The sequence below is a fragment of the Mya arenaria genome, chromosome 13 (assembly GCF_026914265.1).
Source record: "Mya arenaria isolate MELC-2E11 chromosome 13, ASM2691426v1".
In the NCBI taxonomy this organism is placed as follows: Eukaryota; Metazoa; Mollusca; class Bivalvia; order Myida; family Myidae; genus Mya; species Mya arenaria.
Window position 1 is genome coordinate 3,758,918 of NC_069134.1, and position 19,166 is coordinate 3,778,083.

The window sequence follows — 19,166 nt, forward strand, 5'->3', positions numbered from 1 at the left end:
GGTCCTCTTCCTTGTTAGGTCCTCTGGACATTTTACATGACGTAGAAATGAGCATTTATATATTAAACGGAACCACCAAATGTAAAAAAACGACGTCAATCATTTGCCTGACGTCCGTTTAATGTATGCAATGCTTGTTCAGTGTTAAAGCGTTGCAAGCACCAGAATGACGATCATCAGTCGAGCCTTTATTTCTCGTTATAAAAAAAACGAAATAAAGTGTAAAGCTTTTAAAGTAAGCTTATGTATGGTGTAAGTAGAACTCCATGTTAGTCATCGTCGCTAAATATGCAATCCCGCCCTTGCATTATGTGCAGAAGTCAACCTGCTGGCTCTAGTCGTCCTTTCATTCAGAGACCTAGCGGAGAAACTATTAATATTCACACACATTTCATACGAACATGCACAGACAGACTCTTTGTTTAACACGGCTGTTTTATATGCGTTATAATAACCGTATTTTGGGTAGGCAGCATGTCTAAATGTACAAATTTCGAATTGACGTTGACGTCATGCATCGACGTCTTGAATGCAAAGCCTGATACCACTCTTTACATTGTGTTATTGTTTAATCATTTGAACGATCATATTGTCGTTGTTCTAAGATAAATGTATACTTCAAAATGGACTTTGTGTTGTAACATTACAAAGAGATGGCTATTAAACGATTTTTTTTATGTCTTACCCCTACATATGTGTGTGTGTATTAGAAATCTTATAAATATTTTCGAATTTGGTTGCCGAGAAACTGGCTATGAATCTTCCTCCATACAATATAATACAGAGAATATTACTCATATCTATTGAAACTTACACATATATTTAGTTTAAAATATACTTCGCAGCATGACTTTTTTTGCCGGGTATATTATCGTCATTTTTAACTCAGCATGGTGCTCGTCTAATGCGCAGATTATTTTAATTTTACTAAAAGTAGAGGCTACCGGCATAATTACACGGCATGCGACTTTGACAGAATGTTATCATTTTCAAATGAAATCCTTTTGTATCTTTGTCCAGTAACAACAAATTATCGCGAATTAAATCTGCCCGGAATACCTGGCCCTCCGGTCCCCGCGGGATCACTGAAGTGAGCGCACCCACGGCCTACCTGTTCGCAATACGTTTCACACACGTGTCGAAAATTGAAAGTCGAGGCCTCAAACCATATTTGCATGTGTAGATTTTCAAATAATTATAGTTTATCGTAAAAATTAATGACTTTTCTTCTCGAGAAATCATTTTGAGATTATCACAGACCATTCAATTTGCCGAGGTGAAGTCACTGAGCGCCCGTATTGCTCGCCGGAACATTATCGGCACGGAGGATCACGGGCCCATTAGTATATTTGGTTTCAATTTTGTTGCAATTTGGATCGAGAACGAGGTCTTTGATGGAGGTAACAAATCAGGGGTCCCAGGTGAGCGAGGTGCCGCTTGATTAAGTAAACGGCGAGCGTCACTCTCATGGAAATCGCTTCCCGGGGAAATTCGATCCCTACAGAGATATAAACGGCGTTGAAAGACAGTGAATTGCCATTTTTCCATCAATTAAGTCGATTGAGAACCAAAATAATCGCTGATTATAAAAACAAAGTATATGATATAAATGTTGATTTTGTATCAGAATATGATGGGTCATTTTCAAGCGTAATTAACTCACGGAAAAGGCAGCACAATGTTGAGTGGAAGTGGATTTTATGGCCATAAACAGAGATGACAACAAACCAAGACAGCATTTGTGAACACTTCTGGGAAAATAAGTTATACAAATGGATATAGCCCTTCTAGCAGGACCCAGTTGTAACCCATGTCTTCATGTTTAAACAGCATGTTATCAATATCAGTATGTATTTACAGGGGCGGTTTCAGGAATTGACGTTAGAGGGGGCGTTACTTAGGGGCGCATCCGTTTGACATGCACCCCTCCCCCGGAACCAAAAGTATATGGCATAAACAGAAAATTTGAACAATTTGTAGTCGGAAATGATGCATTATGGGAGTATTTTATTCTTTTTTATCCTTTATTGACATAAAAAGTAAACTTGGACAAATTTAGACGGGGCGCGCGCCGGATGCGCATTCGCTAGTGATTTATATGATCCTATGAAAATACTCCATAGCTATTCCAAATGAATGCCTTGGTTGTTACTCAAATTACAACAGAATGGAAAAGAGATAGTGAGATACGTGGCGTCCGGGGGCGAAACCCTAGCTCTTTTCGAATTTCGAATATACTCAAACTTAATATTGCCATTTCTTCTCCAAGTAAGTTGTATACTACAGAAGCTAACGGTAGCATTACAATATGTATACACATGCTAACTTCCATTAACTCGATTTAGGAAATTTGAGCAACAGGCCGCCTAAACTTTACGTGCCAGTGTAAAGTCCCTTTAATCAGTACTGGGTCCTTCAAAAAAATGTCAGCATTATCATCTAAACGCCAGTCGAGAGAACCAGTAGTACCATTTCCACATATATGTTGTCAGAATGAAACTTCCGGTTCGACATTTATTTGTGTGTGATTTTTTTTGCATAACTATTCACTATTCAAAATGGACGTTAATTCATTTCTTTCGGCAGCTATATAAAATACAAATCCCAACCGTTTTGTTATGACTTATATGTCAGATGTCTAACAGTTACACGACATTTGGTAATAATGAAATCATTAACTTTACTGATTAAAAACAAATTACTGAAAAAAAATGTTTTAATTTAGAACCCTAAATGAATATCCAGGTTTTCAATGGGCGCTCAAAAAGCATGATGCATGACTATGTTGTACTGCGTTCATTTTTAAAAAAGATCAAAACAAAAAACATTTTAGCTTGAGAAGTGTTCCTTGTTAAAAACCTTTAAAGGAAACATTGAAATTTTATCGTACTTTAATGATGATGCATTTGCCACGTGAGATTTCAGCACTCAACGCGAGATTTCATTTAGAAATGCCATAAAAAGGACAAGAGGAGAGAAAACGGGCGATCGCCATTTTCATGACACCTCTGTTGGTGGACCGACAGCTTTTTCACAATAGAGGCCCCAGTTGTACCAAAACTTCTTTTATTGACAGTATAAATCTGTTGCTTGGATCAATATTGCCGTTTCTATGACAGATTCTTCTCTGACAATAATGCGACAAACTCCAATGCTGTGCAGTTTAGGCCGATTTTCGTCCAGTTTCCCACTGAGATTTGAGAGAAAATTTGTTTAAGCCAGCGTCTTACTCCAACCAAAGCCGTAAATAGTTCTGGTTTGGACGGAAGCTGAGCGTTTCCCCCGCGGAGAACTCTGGGACGGCGTCGTAAATTATGTCGCAAATGGGTCTGTCCGGGCTTCCACGGCTCTGGTGCACAAGCACATACATTATGGATGATCGTCAACAAGTTTATCAGGGAATTGTGTTATTTGGTGTTAATTTTCCTGTATAATTAGTTTTACTTTCCCTTTCGTTACGAAAAGTGTGTAAGAAACACATAGAGCCATTAGGCTGTTTGCGGTATTTCTCTAAGATACTGCGTGGGAGATCTCAACTACCAAAATACTTTTCCTGAAGCTGTATTTGCTGAAGTAGGTCCGCAATGGTAAATCATATTGGTTTAACCACATCAATGTTCACCTGAAGCTAGTTCATGCACATGATGTGATCTGATTTTAATTATTACTGATATGTATACATACAAACATGTTGTCACGTGACATATTTAAAAAAAAATGAAAACGTTGATATCCCTATTGAGCGAATGGATGGACACAATTTATAAACAAAACTGCATGTACATGTCGTTATTGAAATACTTGATAGGAGTGACATACACGAAAAATTGTAGTTCAAGTCATATATTCAAGCTGAGCTTGACGGCGATATATAATTGCATAAAAGAAGTGTCAAGCTTCTATTTTAAAGCCACATATGAGCTTAAAGCTGCATTCTCATAGATTGAACGTTTTGACAACTTTTTTATTTTTTGTCTTGGAACGAGCCAATTTTTGCGAAAATCCATTGAAATCAGTTATATAAGACTGCTGACAAAATTAGATTGCAGATTTTTATATTTTAGTTCAAACATTGATGTTCTATGCATTTGTCTTAAACCGTTAGTGGTTTAAGCCATAAAACATTGATTTTCGAACGGAAATATGAAAATCTGCGATCTGATCTTTTGTCAGCAATCTTATAATATTGGTTTGCAGATATTTACGCAAAGAAAATGCTCTTTCCAAGACAAAAAATGTAAAAATGGTATATCTGTGAGTGTGCAGCTTTAACCCACGATGAAACTTGGTACTATCATAATTATTATGTGCTACGGGATTCAAGAAGTCCACTACGTCAGTTCTGGCTTTTTTTAAATTTAAGAAAGTATGGTGAACGATTTCTCTGCGTTATATTCGTACATTCGTAACATTTTTGCACATTAAGCACTTATCAGTTTTGAAGAGAGTTTGGAGGTGGCATTTTCATGAAAGTGCAATTTTAAGACGCATCATATCTTTATATGCAAATAATTTTATGTCGACGGTTGTGCTGGCAGTCACTAGGTTTGAACAGTCAATAGTGTAACGGGATACTCTGTCGTTGAAAACAGTCGGGAAATACCGCAATAGGCATGCTGGTGCATTGATGTAAGATATGTTGTATGTGCTGTCATTGGTGTAACTCATAATAATGTTACGTTGTTGAACAGTCTACCGAAGGTTGAATCGCACGAGCCAGCTGGTTACTTAGATAATGGAGCGGGAAATTAAAGACCAATCAGTGATCGGACCGAATAAGCCTCAGGCTCAAATTGCGCTTCTATTAGATAGCCATTAATTAATTAATTTTTCGTTTGCCCAACTCATAATTATAAGGCATAAAGCTTCCGTGTGCCGGCGGTCTCCCGCTATTGGAGGAAGCAAATGGTGTGTCTATGTCCCGTAAAAGCATTTCTGACCGGGAGGGCCACGGGGTGCTTGGTTCCGGAAATCACAGCAATCGATTAACCTGTTTCTTACTCTCTTCAGAGACTGCAGCGGCAAGTCTACTGGTCGGCCAGTTTAAGGTTTACTTCCTCACGTCAGGACCAGCAGTGAGTAATTAAATTGATAAAAGTTGACACTATACATTAATCTGTTGAAATAACGATACATCAATCATGCATGTATTAACGTTACCATACAAGCATTTGTTTCAAGACCGTCAACAAATTAATGTATGTAAGGCTGCGAATAAATACAAACAGATGCTGCGATAAACATGCAATCTCTTCTTTAAAGTGTTTTCAGTCAGCATTAATCCAAACAATGCTGTCATTTTTTGACTATCATGTTAGATCTATACATTGTATATCAAATATGATACATTTGAAAACAATAGGTCTCGCGACTCCTTACTCGTTAAAGGGAGACAATCTATAACGCTAGTAACAGTGACCTGACGAGTTACCGCTCTTTTACAAAAAAAATCAAATTCCACACTGACAAAAGTAGTTGATCACCATATATACAATCTTCATTTCTTACCATCTTTCCATAAATTGATCACAGATTAAAACCTCCAAGGCCGGGTCATTAATCCAGTCGCCGTATGCAGTTTCACTTCCGCTCGCCACGATTGTAGAACTAAGACCATATAGGCAAAAGTGATCAAAAGTTTAAATAACACAAGAAAGGTTTACGAATGTCCCTCTAGTCATATTACGATGACCGTTTACCGTTGCTCGGACCATCGGGTCACTTTGAGAAAACATTTACCTTCTACCATTACTCGGGGATCGGTGTAGGGTTCACATTTAATAGACATTGACCGTGTACCGTTGCTCGGGCCATCGGGTCACATTGAGAAAACATTTACCTTCTACCATTACTCGGGGATCGGTGTAGGGGCCACAATGATGAGACATTTACCATTCACCGTTGCTCGGCGATCGGTCACATTAGAGGATATTGACTGTCGGTCGTTACCTTGTCAATCGGTAAAGGGCAAAATTACGAAGAAAATCATTATCTACCGTTGCTCGAGTGAAGGACCATACAAAAATTATTTTATAGACACATTTATCGTCCACCGTTAATCGGGCTATCGGTGTAGGGCCACATTTCATGGACACATTTACCGTCTACCGTTACTCAGGCAATCGGTGAAGGGACAAATTTTATAGACACATTTATCGTCCACCGTTACTCTGACTATCGGTGTAGGGACAAATTTTATAGACACATTTATCGTCCACCGTTACTCTGACTATCGGTGTAGGGACAAATTTTATAGACACATTTATCGTCCACCGTTACTCGGACTATCGGTGTAGGGACACATTTTATAGACACATTTATCGTCCACCGTTACTCGGACTATCGGTGTAGGGACACATTTTATAAACACATTTATCGTCCACCGTTACTCGGACTATCGGTGTAGGGACACATTTTATAGACACATTTATCGTCCACCTTTACTCGGACTATCGGTGTAGGGACACATTTTATAGACACATTTATCGTCCACCGTTACTTTGACATTGACCGTCGACGGTTACTCTGGCGATAGGTGGAAGAGCCACATTACGAACAAAAACATTGTCTTCCGTTCCTCGGGCGATTGATATAGGGCCACATCTATAACACTTTCTCAGTCTACAATTACTCGGGCGATCGATATAGGGCCGCATTTAATAGACATTGACCGTCTACCGTCACTCTGACGATCGATGAAGCGTTCCATTTAAAAGACATTGCCAATCTACCGTTTCTAGGGCGATCGATGTAGGGTTACATTTAATAGACATTGGATGCTACTAACACTCGAGCGATCGGTGAAGGTTCACATTTAATAGACATTGACAATCTACCGTTACTAGGGCGATCGATGTAGGGCCGCATTAAGAGATATTCATCGTCTGTCGTCACTCGTGTGATCGGTTTAGGGCCATATTAGGCATTGACCGTCTACTGCTACTCGGGCAATCGGTGTAGGGCCACATTTAGAGGACGTTAACCGTCTACCGTAACTCGTTCGATCACTGAAGAGTCACTTTACGACGTAAACCATTGTCTACCGTTGCTCTAGCGATTCGTTTAGGGTCACATTTGAAATACATTGACAATCTACCGTTACTTGGGCGCTTGATGTAGGGCCGCATTGAATAGACATTGATCGTCTACCGACACTCGAGCGATCGGTAAAGGGTCACATGTAAAAGACATTGCCAATCTGCCGTTACTAGGGCGATCAATGTAGGGCCGCATTAAAAGATATTCATCGTCTGTTGTCACTCGGGTGATCAGTTAGGACCACATTAAATATACATTGACTGTTTACTGTTACTCTGGCGTTCGGTGTAGGACCACATTTAATATACATTGACCGTCTACTGTTACTCTGGCGTTCGGTGTAGGGCCACATCAAATATACATTGACCGTCTACTGTTACTCTGGCGTTCGGTGTAGGGCCACATCAAATATACATTGACCGTCTACTGTTACTCTGGCGTTCGGTGTAGTGCCACTTAAAATATACATTGACCGTCTACTGTTACTCTGGTTATCGGTGTAGGGCCACATTTATAGGACATCAAACGTCTGCCGTTACTCGGGCGATCGCTGAAGAGTCACCTTACGACGAAAATCAGTGTCTACCGTTAATCAGGCGATCCATGTAGTGCCGCATTCAGAATACATTTACCGTTCAACGTTACTATGGCGATCGGTTTCCTCGCCACATTAAGGGTTAGACATTCACCGTTACTTGGGCGGTCGTTAAAGGGCAACATTAAATAGACACACTTAACATTTACTATTACTCAAGCAATCGGTAAAGGATCACATTAGGATGACGTTCACCGTCTACAATTAATCGTGCTTACTCGTTGCTTGAGGGATCAGATCATACCTGGAAGACATTGACATTTACCTAGTACCGCTTCTTGGGCAATCGGTGTAGGTCCACAGACGACATTCACCGTCTACCGTTACTCATATGATCGGTGTTGGGCCACAGTTGAGAAAACATTTTCGATATTCCGTTGCCCGAGCGATAGTTTCATATTTAGAAGACATTGACCGTCGTTTCCGACGATCGGTAAAGGGCCATATTACGAAGAAAATTAATGCGTTCCGTTACTCAAGCGATTCGTGTAGGATCGTATTAAGGAGACCTCTTTTGCCTACCGTGCGAACGGTGAAGGACTACATTTAGATGGCATATACTGTCTACCATTTCTCTGACGGTCGATGTATGGCCACATCTATAGACATTTACTGTCTACCATTTCTCCGACGATCGATGTATGGCTACATCTATTGACATTTACCGTCTACCATTACCGGGACGATCGATATGGGGCAACATTTATAGACATTTACTGTCTACCATTTCTCGGACGGTCGATGTAGGGCTACATTTATAGACATTTACTGTCTACCATTACTCTGACGGTCGATGTTGGGCCACATTTATAGACATTTACCGTCTACCATTACTCGGAAGATCGATGTAGGGCTACATTTATAGACATTTACTGTCTTCCATTACTCGGACGATCGATGTAGGGCTACATTTATAGACATTTACTGTCTTCCATTACTCGGAGGGTCGATGAAGGGCTACATTTATAGACATTTACAGTCTTCCATTACTCGGACGATCGATGTAGGGCTACATTTATAGACATTTACTGTCTACCATTACTCGGAGGGTCGATGTTGGGCCACATTTATAGACATTAACCGTCTACCATTACTCGGACGATCGATGTAGGGCTACATTTATAGACATTTACTGTCTACCATTACTCGGACGATCGATGTAGGGCAACATTTATAGACATTTACTGTCTTCCATTACTCGGACGATCGATGTATGGCCACATTTATAGACATTTACTGTCTTCCATTACTCGGACGATCGATGTATGGCCACATTTATAGACATTTACTGTCTTCCATTATTCGGACGATCGATGTAGGGCCACATTTATAGACATTTACTGTCTTCCATTACTCGGACGATCGATGTAGGGCTACATTTATAGACATTTACTGTCTTCCATTACTCGGACGATCGATGTAGGGCCACATTTATAGACATTTACTGTCTTCCATTACTCGGACGATCGATGTAGGGCCACATTTATAGACATTTACCGTCTACCATTACTCGGACGATCGATGTAGGGCCAAATTTATAGACATTTACCGTCTACCATTACTCGGACGATCGATGTATGGCCACATTTATAGACATTTACCGTCTACCATTACTCGGTCGATCGATGTAGGGCCAAATTTATAGACATTTACTGTCTACCATTACTCGGACGATCGATGTATGGCCACATTTATAGACATTTACTGTCTTCCATTACTCGGAGGATCGATGTAGGGCCACATTTATAGACATTTACTGTCTTCCATTACTTGGACGATCGATGTAGGGCTACATTTATAGACATTTACCGTCTACCATTACTCGGACGATCGATGTAGGGCTACATTTATAGACATTTACCGTCTTCCATTACTCGGACGATCGATGTAGGGCCAGATTTATAGACATTTACTGTAGGCCACATTTATAGACATTTACAGTCTACCATTACTCGGACGATCGATGTAGGGCCACATTTATAGACATTTACAGTCTACCATTACTCGGACGATCGATGTAGGGCCACATTTATAGACATGTACTGTCTACCATTACTCGGACAATCGATGTAGGGCCACATTTATAGACATTTACCGTCTACCATTACTGGGACGATCGATGTAGGGCAACATTTATAGACATTTACCGTCTACCATTACTCGGACGATCGATGTAGGGCAACATTTATAGACATTTACCGTCTACCATTACTCGGACGATCGATGTATGGCCACATTTATAGACATTTACCGCCTACCATTACTCGGACGATCGATGTAGGGCCACATTTATAGACATTTACCGCCTACCATTACTCGGACGATCGATGTATGGCCACATTTATAGACATTTACTGTCTACCATTACTCGGACGATCGATGTAGGGCCACATTTATAGACATTTACTGTCTACCATTACTCGGACGATCGATGTAGGGCCACATTTATAGACATTTACTGTCTACCATTACTCGGACGATCGATGTAGGGCCACATTTATAGACATTTACTGTCTTCCATTACTCGGGCGATCGATGTAGGGCCACATCTTCATAGACATTTACTGTCTACCATTACTCGGACGATCGATGTAGGGCCACATTTATAGACATTTACTGTCTACCATTACTCGGACGATCGATGTAGGGCCACATTTATAGACATTTACTGTCTGCCATTACTCGGACGATCGATGTAGGGCCACATTTATAGACATTTACTGTCTACCATTACTCGGGCGATCGATGTAGGGCTACATTTATAGACATTTACTGTCTACCATTACTCGGGCGATCGATGTATGGCCACATTTATAGACATTTACCGTCTACCATTACTCGGACGATCGATGTAGGGCCACATTTATAGACATTTACAGTCTTCCATTACTCGGACGATCGATGTAGGGCCACATTTATAGACATTTACCGCCTACCATTACTCGGGCGATCGATGTAGGGCCACATTTATAGACATTTACTGTCTACCATTACTCGGAGGATCGATGTAGGGCCACATTTATAGACATTTACTGTCTACCATTACTCGGACGATCGATGTAGGGCCACATTTATAGACATTTACTGTCTTCCATTACTCGGGCGATCGATGTAGGGCAACAATTATAGACATTTACTGTCTTCCATTACTCGGGCGATCGATGTAGGGCAACATTTATAGACATTTACCGTCTACCATTACTCGGGCGATCGATGTATGGCCACGTTTATAAACATTTACTGTCTACCATTACTCGGGCGATCGATTTAGGACCGCCTTCACTGTCTTATGATCGGGGTCGGGCCATATTTAAAAGAGACATTCTGCAAACAACTATATATTAACTTAATATGCCGATTGTTGATAATTTCAACAAATTTGTTAATGTCATGGATGTTAACTTTCAATCTTTACGGCTATAAAGATTTAATGGATGCTGTTGTGATCTGCTGTATTTCTCATAAGGTTTGAGACAAAGGTGTAATTGTATCTATTTTTAGTATGTTAGCACACCATCAAATATTTCACCTTTAAAAGTTTACAACGATGTCGTCAATCACGTTGTTAACATTCACCATGATCTGATCGGCCCCCGTATGACGTGTTAGACGACAAACTAGAACGGTATTACAAAACAAATGTACGTGGTGTGTCTTTTCCTTGTACTTGACTGTCACCTATTGAACTTTTATCTGATGGAAGTGCTGTTAAGCATTATCCAAATACAGAAACAAAACAACATTAAAACGACATTTTCAAAGTGTTGTTTTGAGTCTATCAAACATATTTTGCTCTGTTTAATCACAAAATTACGGAGGGAAAGTGTTGACGCCGATCCTCATTTATTCCGACAGTCGATACAACAGACGCGTCACTGCCAATAACAGGAAGCGGTCTTATCGTGCACATGCGCGCTTCGAAGAATATTGATTTCCGCGGTTTCCAATATTCTCAGAACCATACGGTCAGGAAAGTAAACATTGTGATTGTAAATATAGAGTGAAAAATAATGTGTATTCAGTTTTGGAATTTTATTTACGAACTTTGAGAGACAATGCAGGTAATGCAACTCTAGTAGATGACATATTTTTAGATATATTGTTGTAGCCGTATCTGGTGCTGAGCAGTTGTGGGCGGTTGTGAATCTCCGTATTGACTTTAAGATAGAGCATTGGCATTCCCTCCGGAGTCCTAGTCAGTCGTATAAAGCCCTAGTTTGTCTTGTCGTCGATAAATTGTAATGGTCAGCGGTTTTAACAGAAATAAGCTATACACATCTAGCTCTTTGAAGGCGAAATTTACCTTCATGTAAAATGGTGATGCCTGAGAAACCCGTACATGTTTAGAATCATTTGAAACGTTTTTTTCTCATCATACATCAAGTTATACCAATTTGTATCCTTGCCTTACATCATACATAGAGTTATACGAGTTTGTTTATTTGCCTTACATTATTCATTAAGTTCTAACAGTTTGTATATTTGCCTTACACCTTACATTAAGTTATACCAGTTTGTATACTTGATACCAGTTTGTATACTTGCCTTACATCGTACATTAAGTTCTACCAGTTTGTATACTTGCCTTACATCTTACATTAAGTTCTACCAGTTTGTATACTTGCCTTACATCTTACATTAAGTTCTACCAGTTTGTATACTTGCCTTACATCTTACATTAAGTTCTACCAGTTTGTATACTTGATACCAGTTTGTATACTTGCCTTACATCGTACATTAAGTTCTACCAGTTTGTATACTTGCCTTACATCTTACATTAAGTTCTACCAGTTTGTATACTTGATACCAGTTTGTATACTTGCCTTACATCTTACATTAAGTTCTACCAGTTTGTATACTTGCCTTAAATCGTACATTAAGTTTTACCAGTTTGTATACTTGCCTTACATCTTACATTAAGTTCTACCAGTTTGTATACTTGCCTTACATCTAACATTAAGTTCTACCAGTTTGTATACTTGCCTTACATCTTATATTAAGTTCTACCAGTTTGTATACTTGCCTTACATCGTACATTAAGTTCTACCAGTTTGTATACTTGCCTTACATCGTACATTAAGTTCTACCAGTTTGTTTACTTGCCTTACATCTTACATTAAGTTCTACCAGTTTGTATACTTGCCTTACATCTTACATTAAGTTCTACCAGTTTGTATACTTGCCTTACATCTTACATTAAGTTCTACCAGTTTGTATACTTGCCTTACATCTTACATTAAGTTCTACCAGTTTGTATACTTGCCTTACAACTTACATTAAGTTATACCAGTTTGTATGTTTGCCTTACATCTTACATTTAGTTATACCAGTTTGTATATTTGCCTTGAAATCATACATATATTTTCTTTCCTTCACTCAAAACCCACTCATATATCAAAATAATAATTATGGGGGTCCAGCAGGAAACGCCTTAAACTTGATTCCTCTTTGGTTTCGTCAAAGTTAGCCGAGATGTGTATTGATTGGTCAATGTTTATCTAAAAATTACTATCGACCAATGACATAATTTAAAGCTGCACTCTCTGGAAACCAGTATATATACAACTGACAAAAAGATCAGATCAAATTTACCATATTTAAGTTCAATATTGGTGTTAAATGGCTAAAAGCGTTACTAAAGCGATACTATTTGGTATGAATAGGCCAATGACCAGGTAGCGATGACCTGTAATCATACAGCGTTGATGGCATTTGACAGTCAGAATGCTAGACTTGGTATTAAGATGGGCCCCTTAGTTACACGTCGGCGAATCTTTGTAGTGAACGCTCGTATATATATAAGAGGTTATGTCGACATGTAAAAAGTACTCGCTCATGTTTTGTTGAATAAAGTGTAGAAAATCTTCATGAGTGTTAAAACAAAGATAGCAAAATTTGGGAACCCTTCAGCAAAGGTTGATACTTGCTCAAATATCGTTTTTGAAGGCCACAACTTTCATTAGCGTTAAAAATGCAAATGGTCATTTAATAACGGCTTTGTTGTTGCGTGATTGGTTGATTGACATGATCATGTAAATCAATGTATTGTTAAGAAAATCGAAATACCCACAACTTTTTTTTAAAGTCCTGGTCCTTGTGGTTAAGGCGTCGGTCGTGTAGTTTGTTCTTGGCTTTACCGGCGTTGGTTCGTACCCGACTTGAACAAAAATACTTTACTATAACTGTATTTTTTTGCAATTTCGATATCATGGAATAAACACAGGCGTCTGGCTCATGGTTTGTGTTTAAGATATTCATTTATATTCATTTATATTATTTTGGGTACATATGATGAGATAAAGAACACATACGAAGATATTAAATGCCTTTGATATACGTCGGTCCTGATTGATCTCATTGTCGGTATCACAATAATTTGTACTCATTTCGAGCTAAAATCCGCAAACTGTCTAAAAATATCGCATATGGTCGCTAAACGACATCAGACTTTGTAGGAATAGCGACTTTTGTCGCAAACGACATCAGATGTTGTAGAAATATCAGTAATTAAAAGTTATAAGAGCCTCAAATCGAAAACAAAACCGTCATCGTCACCATTACCATATTGTTAAAAAAAAAAACCTACACCAACGGTTTTATATACGATTTTAATCTTGTGACATGGGGGATATCATGATGTGACGTTTTTTCTGGTGACCTGTATCACGTCGCGTTCGGTGTGTAAACACGTATCCGTCGAGACCGCAGTAACAAAAAAAAACAATTATGAAGGATTAACTATGTTCCTCCTATCACATTTTGAGATTTATTGCCCATTGATATATATATTTTGGATGGTATTTAACCTCTAGACAGTTGTCTGTATTGACATGAAAAACGTTCAGTCTGTCAGAAAACAGATGCTTTATAATGCATGATAGAGATGTTTGATATATATATATATATATATATATATATATATATATATCATTATAGTTGAATCGCTCGACCTTGAGGTTTAAATAGGTCTTGTCTGAGACGCACTGCTTCTGTATAGCTTCGCTTGCTTGAACCTTCTTTGGTATACCCAGCATAACGAATTGATTAGTGGAACCTCAGGACTCGTCTTTGTTTCACTCACACTGCGTAGCCGATGTCTACAACATTTGACGAAAAACATAATCTATAGTGACTCTATTACTACATTAAAATACAGCACCATGTTCGTTATTTCAACCCTAATGTAATGGATATGATACTAATTAATGATCGCCTGGCCGCGGCAGCGTTCTTGCATGCAAATATGTTACTCTTTGATATTTACTAAATCCTAGGGCAATGTCTTGGAATATTGTGTAGATTGGCTACATACAGATCGGTGCACATCTATTGAGACTATAAAAAGGTCATATTCTCGATGTTTCGATTGAAAACACAGAGCTTTTCTCGGCAACGCAACTGTTCTTGTTTAATATTGTTTATTTAGACAAATGACCTTACAACTATCAACCTCGGGTCTCTTGTTTGCAGGCATGACGTGATGACACCGTAAACGTGAAAGCCATTTTACGATGGCAGCTAAAGAAGACAAACAGGGACTTCTTCGCGCGGAAGAAAGGGAGCCGTTGCCGGACATCGCGGAGGAAAACCATGACGCCGCATCGAAGCCCGCCAGTCGAAAGACCAGCCGGACATCAACCCCGAAAAAGAAGCACTGTCCAGACTACTTCGGAGTGAAGTCTTACCTACACGATTTTTACGAGGCGACCTACAAGGACCCGTCGATCTACGAGGACGAAGACGACTTCCGGTTCTTGCTTCACCCTAACCCGCGCCGGCGGAGATGCCCACAAATCTGGTGGAAGATATTTATGTGGCTGGGTGTGAACTTGCTAGTGTTTGGAATTATTGGTATTCTAGTCGGCTACCTTGTTCCGCAAAAATCCATATTCCTGAAGGTTGACGAGGAGCACAGCGAGGGTTACGTGGACCGGAGCGCCATGACGTTCAACACGACACTAGACGTGTGCAAGCTAATCGGCCTCATTCTGTTCTGCGTTGGCGGGATGACGCTCGCCATGGCGCTCCTCTTCCCCAGCTTTCTCACGTCATATTGTGACGAGGACCCAGGAGAGGACAACTTCAACGTGCGGGTGGAGGACGAGGAGGCACCGCTCAGCCCAGTTGACATGTCCATTCCCAAGTCATCAAAGGTTAAGAGCGTCCAGCCGCTACGCAGCGTCCCAGAGGCCGTGGTGACGAATGAGGGGGTCATGGAATACCATGATTAGCAGTGTCAGGACTGAATAATTAAGGCTCTTTTCTAAAACAAATTACTAGTATATTTATTTTATGATGTTTACATTTGTTTAAAATGATATTTTAATCTAAAATGATTGTTTTTGGTGCGTTCCAGATCGATTGATTTCAATGCCAAAATTTGTTCGAAAAGGTTGTTTTCTTAAATAAATATCATCTGGATAGTCTCTCTGGATTCCTAACTGCAATTCTTTGTGTCTCACTTGCGGCAAGAAGTGCTCCAATGTATAAACTACTAGTATGCTCGAAACCGACACTTACCAGTTTAATGGTTCTAGTGAAAGAAGAGCAATATTGATAGTTATATGTACTGATATGACGCTTGACCTTCCGGTAGTATCACGACCATTGTTATATGTAAACATACAACGCTTGATCTTCCGGTAGTATCACGATCATAGTTATATGTACACATACGGAGCTTGGCCTTCTGGTAGAACATGTATCACGATCATAGTTATATGTACACATACGACGCTTGACCTTCCGGTAGTATCACGATCATAGTTATATGTACACATACGGCGCTTGGCCTTCTGGTAGTACATGTATCACGATCATAGTTATATGTACACATACGACACTTGATCTTCCGGTAGTATCACGATCATAGTTATATGTACACATACGGAGCTTGGCCTTCTGGTAGAACATGTATCACGATCATAGTTATATGTACACATACGACGCTTGACCTTCCGGTAGTATCACGATCATAGTTATATGTACACATACGGAGCTTGGCCTTCTGGTAGAACATGTATCACGATCATAGTTATATGTACACATACGACGCTTGACCTTCTGGTAGTATCACGATCATAGTTATATGTACACATACGACGCTTGACCTTCTGGTAGTACATGTATCACGATCATAGTTATATGTACACATACGACACTTGACCTTCGGTAGTATCACGATCATAGTTATATGTACACATACGACGCTTGACCTTCGGTAGTATCACGATCATAGTTATATGTACACATACGACACTTGACCTTCGGTAGTATCACGATCATAGTTATATGTACACATACGACGCTTGACCTGGTAGTATCACGATCATAGTTATATGTACACATACGGCGCTTAGCCTTCTGGTAGTACATGTATCACGATCATAGTTATATGTACACATACGACGCTTGACCTTCCGGTAGTATCACGATCATAGTTATATGTACACATACGGCGCTTGGCCTTCTGGTAGTACATATATCACGATCATAGTTATATGTACACATACGACGCTTGACCATCCGGTAGTATCACGATCATAGTTATATGTACACATACGGCGCTTGGCCTTCTGGAAGTACATGTATCACGATCATAGTTATATGTACACATACGACGCTTGACCTTCTGGTAGTATCACGATCATAGTTATATGTACACATACGACGCTTGACCTTCTGGTAGTACATGTATCACGATCATAGTTATATGTACACATACGACACTTGACCTGGTAGTATCACGATCATAGTTATATGTACACATACGGCGCTTAGCCTTCTGGTAGTACATGTATCACGATCATAGTTATATGTACACATACGACGCTTGACCTTCCGGTAGTATCACGATCATAGTTATATGTACACATACGGCGCTTGGCCTTCTGGTAGTACATGTATCACGATCATAGTTATATGTACACATACGACGCTTGACCTTCCGGTAGTATCACGATCATAGTTATATGTACACATACGGCGCTTGGCCTTCTGGAAGTACATGTATCACGATCATAGTTATATGTACACATACGACGCTTGACCTTCTGGTAGTATCACGATCATAGTTATATGTACACATACGACGCTTGACCTTCTGGTAGTACATGTATCACGATCATAGTTATATGTACACATACGACACTTGACCTTCGGTAGTATCACGATCATAGTTATATGTACACACACGACACTTGACCTTCGGTAGTATCACGATCATAGTTATATGTACACATACGACGCTTGACCTTCCGGTAGTATCACGATCATAGTTATATGTACACATACGACACTTGACCTTCGGTAGTATCACGATCATAGTTATATGTACACATACGACGCTTGACCTTCGGTAGTATCACGATCATAGTTAAATGTACACAAACGGCGCTTGACCTTCTGGTAGTACATATATCACGATCATAGTTATATGTACACATACGACACTTGACCTTCCGGTAGTATCACGATCATAATGATATGTACTGATACGACGCTTGACCTTCTGGTAGTATCACGATCATAGTTTTATGTACATATACGACGCTTGACCTTCTGGTAGTATCACGATCATAGTTATATGTACACATACGACGGTTGACCTGGTAGTATCACGATCGTAGTAATATGCACACATACGACGCTTGACCTGGTAGTATCACGATCGTAGTTATATGTACACATACGACGCTTGACCTGGTAGTATCACGATCGTAGTTATATGTACACATACGACGCTTGACCTTCTGGTAGTATCACGATCATAGTTATATGAACACATACGGCGCTTAACCTTCTGGTAGTATCAAGATCATAGTTATATGAACACATACGACGCTTAACCTTCTGGTAGTATCACGATCATAGTTATATGAACACATACGGCGCTTGACCTTCTGGTAGTATAAAGATCATAGTTATATGAACACATACGGCGCTTGACCTTCTGGTAGTATCACGATCATAGTTATATGAACACATACGGCGCTTAACCTTCTGGTAGTATCAAGATCATAGTTATATGAACACATACGGCGCTTGACCTTCTGGTAGTATCACGATCATAGTTATATGAACACATACGGCGCTTGACCTTCTGGTAGTATCACGATCATAGTTATATGAACACATACGGCGCTTGACCTTCTGGTAGTATCAAGATCATAGTTATATGAACTCATATGGCGCTTAACCTTCTGGTAGTATCACGATCATAGTTATATGAACACATACGGCGCTTGACCTTCTGGTAGTACCACGATCATAGTTACATGTACACATAGAACGCTTGACCTTCTGGTAGTACCACGATCATAGTTACATGTACACATAGAACGCTTGACCTTCTGGTGGTGTCACGATCACCAAGAAAGGGGTATCATTTGACGCCAACTGAGCAGCCGAGGACTAGATTTGTAGAATGGTTCATAGCCCTCTCATTCCTCAATCCCAACTACGCTCCGGAAGAAAGGTCAACAAGAGCGACAAATCTCTTTCTTCATCTAGATAACGACTTAGATCTCATGGT

General features: G+C 39.7%; 1 protein-coding gene across 1 annotated transcript; it reads left to right on the forward strand.

The window, feature by feature from the left end:
- The first annotated feature begins 11,550 nt into the window (after positions 1 to 11,550).
- On the forward strand, positions 11,551 to 16,027 carry LOC128214828 (neurensin-1-like). Its single transcript, XM_052921503.1, has 2 exons — positions 11,551 to 11,694; positions 15,104 to 16,027. Exon 2 carries the CDS (start codon positions 15,145 to 15,147, stop codon positions 15,862 to 15,864), a length of 720 nt encoding a protein of 239 aa, XP_052777463.1. The 5' UTR covers positions 11,551 to 11,694; positions 15,104 to 15,144; the 3' UTR covers positions 15,865 to 16,027.
- The last annotated feature ends 3,139 nt before the right edge of the window (positions 16,028 to 19,166 follow it).